The sequence below is a fragment of the Chaetura pelagica genome, unplaced genomic scaffold, assembly GCF_000747805.2.
Source record: "Chaetura pelagica isolate M959 unplaced genomic scaffold, ChaPel_1.0 scaffold99, whole genome shotgun sequence".
Taxonomy (NCBI): Eukaryota; Metazoa; Chordata; class Aves; order Apodiformes; family Apodidae; genus Chaetura; species Chaetura pelagica.
The window spans coordinates 445,758-449,217 of record NW_009954539.1 but is presented as its reverse complement, the minus strand read 5'-3'; the positions used below and the strand labels follow the sequence as shown (position 1 = coordinate 449,217).

Below are 3,460 nucleotides of genomic sequence, written 5' to 3'. Positions count from 1 at the left end.
GACAACAAGGATCATGCTGGCCTTCACTCGTGTGGGGACAGGGAATATGGTAAATGGCTGAGACACCACAGTAAACTTAGCCCCTGTGAATTTAAAAGCAGTCAGAGTTTACTACAAAACTAAGAGCAAGAGTTTCAGTTAAAACACCAGGTTATAGCCTTTCCACAGCTAAAAATACATGCAAGAACAGCCTGTAAGTCTGTGTATCTCCACATCAAACACTAGCCAACAATACTTATTTAGGACTGAGTACCAAGACAAACCAAATATTCAACTATATCTCTCCAGCGTAAGTTTCAAGCCCTCAGTGCTTCCTGAAGCAGAGGCAGCCCTTTGTATTTAACAATCCTTAATATTTCTTCCATGAATTTGTCCACCTGACTACCAAACCAAAAATATGCATTCACAAAGTATCTGTTTGAGGCCATACAGATGAGGCCCAGAAAGAAAATATGCACATTCTACTTAGCAAGACAGAGAAACTGCAATGAGAAATTTTCTAAGCCATACACAGTTTTTACAGGCTATACCTGAGTCATATCAATGTAAGTTATGCAGAACCTAGAAACATTCACTACCATTAAGTCTAAGTCTGTCACGCAGAAAACTCCCAGTGAACTTGCTAATATTTTCCACCAAGTCGATAATGAACATTATAAACAAACAAAAAAATCAGGATCCTTGTTGATAGCATGGTAAATATTTAGTCCTGTGATGCATGAAGTTTTGTGCAATGCTCTTCTCCCAGAGATCCTGCAGTTTTCTGTAAATGAAGTCAGAATCAAGCCAGATGCTTGTGGTTTTGGTCTCAGAATCCGAGATTCAAGGACTGGAACATGTTTAATACTGTCATCTTAAAAATCAGAACTATAGGGAGGTTTTGGTTCCCTGGACCACTTCCAAAACACATTTTGAATGGAGATACTGCCAGGAAGGACAGGAGTTTGATAAAACTGGCCTGGTACTCTCTATAGACCAATGTGAAGGATGTGGATTAGTGCATCAACTCATTACCTACCTACCTGATCGATTATTAGTCCTAACTCCACAATTCTAATAATGACAATGAACAGATATTTCTTTTGCTTGAGTTCCATTTTTAATAAAAATCTAAAAGCATTTTTTCACCAATTCGTTAAAAAAAATTAGAAACTCAGTCAGAGGGAGACTTGGAGACTAGGGTAAGTAGCTGTAAGTACTTTTATCTGAAACTAATTAGATTTGTGTCAATATTGTCCATTTGAACAAAGCAGAGCTTCATCAGAACAATGTGAGAAGCATGTTTCATTTGGGAAAAATTTGCCCGCAGGTACAAACACATATAAACTTCAGTTGAGGGCAGAGAAGAAATCCCACAGATAGCAAGGACTCTACATAGACAGGTGCTTTCAGGTGCTTTGCACTACTCTTAATAGTTTGCAAGTAGAATGCTGCTGGCTTCAATGGAAAGTGGATGGATCAAGTCCATTGGGATCCATATCACCTAAGTGAACACCACTGTAAAACAAGGAGCAAGACTATGCAGCAGTTCTATATGTAGTTTACTCTCCTCAGCAACTAACACCTACAGCTCCTGGGAATATTGTATTTGTCCTGGTTTGAGCCAAGATGAAGCTGATTTTCCTCCTACTGGTTTTATTTTTATTTTTTTTCCTTTAGAGAACTCTCCTTTAACTAGCAGTAAGTTTTCCAGCTAGTGGACTGATAATGCTGGAATGTTGATGTTACAGCTGAGACATCAAGGTCACTTTGCTCTGCTTTGGATACTACAAGAGCAGAGGAGTCATATGTACAACCCTCCCACAGCGAGGAGCAGACTAGGCCAACAGCAACATCAGCCAGAGATGTTCCATCCCATGTATAATTCAGGTATCACAGAAGTCAAGCCCCTTTCTTCTTTCCTTCTTTTTCCCTTCTCTTGCATCCCTGGCTGGCATCTAAGGAGGAGTCCATCTCTCCATCACCACTGATCCCCAGGCTCATGCATTCCTGACCCTCCTCACTCTCCTCTCAGCTCCTGCCTGCTCTGCCACTCTCTCCAGCATCTCCAGGATGTTTCAGATCTGCTCACAGCTCAGGAGGTGCTGTGGGAGCTGCTGGGGGCCGGGGGAGGCAATAGGGGTTTTACACATTCCTCAACACATTTGTGTACAATTGTACATATTCCTTTTATCATTACTATTTAATTAAAGCTGTCTAGTTTAGTTCTCAATCTGGAAGGTCTCTCTCTTAATAACCTCTCTCCTTTCCCTATGGGAGGGGAAGGGATCAAGAGCATTGTTGTTGCTGGTTTAATTGTCAATCCCAAGTCAAACCATGACAGCATTCAACATCAGCTGCATCTTCTGAGTTGCCTCCAAATTTCAAACTATGCCAGGGTACATGCACAGAAACCTGATGATGAAAATGTATCCCAGACATCTGCTATTGGATTGTTTAATTTTTGTTTGTTTATCTCAATCAATATTGAAATAACTTCAGCAAGAGTCTGTTGGCTTAAAAGCCTTTATTCTGTCTCCACTGTGGTTCCCAATTACAAACAAGTAAAGGACATTGATTCTTTGGTGTGTGCTTTTGCAATGCACACTGAAAGTGTACAATGCTCTGATTTACACAGGTCATGCCTACACAAAATCATCACCTGTTCTAATCACTAGCTGTAAACATTGCTTTGCAACACCCTGACAGGCTAAACTTTTCATAAAAGGGATCTGCATTTTACCTGTGTTTAGAGGAAAGAAGATTTTGTGACTCCCCTGAAGTGGCTTTCAAAATGCATTTTGTTAAGTTGTAAAGAGTCAAATCCTGTGAGGTACTGACTTTCCATCTGCTCTCATTGAAGTGAAGGCACTGGGAGCTGTGAATGTTCAGCAGCACAGACCCTCCACATAGACTTAAGTCCCCACTTCAAAGGCTCACCTCAAAGTCCTCCCTGCACCCCAGTTCTCCCCTTGTAAAGCCATGGGCAGCATTTGATGATTCACCACTTATGACTAGGAGAAGCAAAGGTTTCACTTCTGGATCATCATTTAATCCCCAGGATAGGAAGAGATTTCTTGGGTTATAAAGCCTGTTCCATGCTATTGTGTAGTGTGTTATACAACATCGTCCATAAGTATGATGACCTCCACCCAAAAGCAGTTTGATCTGCTCTCAGTATTTCTATCTTTTAATAGAGGCTGTTCAGAAACATACAGTTTGAATGTAACCACCTTCTAATTTTTTTGCTCAGATTTTTTCATTAGCCACTTCCACTTGGCTGCCTCACCTGTCCGATATATTTGCCCACTCTGTTTTTTAGGCTGAAACAAGCCATGCTATCTTGGAATTATCTTGGAATATCTCCTGGAAATGTTTTTATCTGTCCTTCCTAGGCTTCTTTCCACCTGATGGGTTTCAAGTTATATATACGTATCTGGAGATATCTAGATCTAAATCTAAATATATCTTTTTATATATA

At 40.4% G+C, this 3,460-nt stretch overlaps 1 protein-coding gene across 1 annotated transcript in view; it reads right to left on the bottom strand.

Annotated features, from left to right (window-relative positions):
- PKHD1 (polycystic kidney and hepatic disease 1 (autosomal recessive)) overlaps positions 1-3,460 on the bottom strand; it is a 248,035-nt gene that overhangs the window by 5,469 nt on the left and 239,106 nt on the right. The window contains exon 63 of the mRNA XM_010004904.1: positions 4-83. Within this exon, the coding sequence (XP_010003206.1) occupies positions 4-83 (80 nt within the window). The remainder of the gene's footprint in view (positions 1-3; positions 84-3,460) is intronic.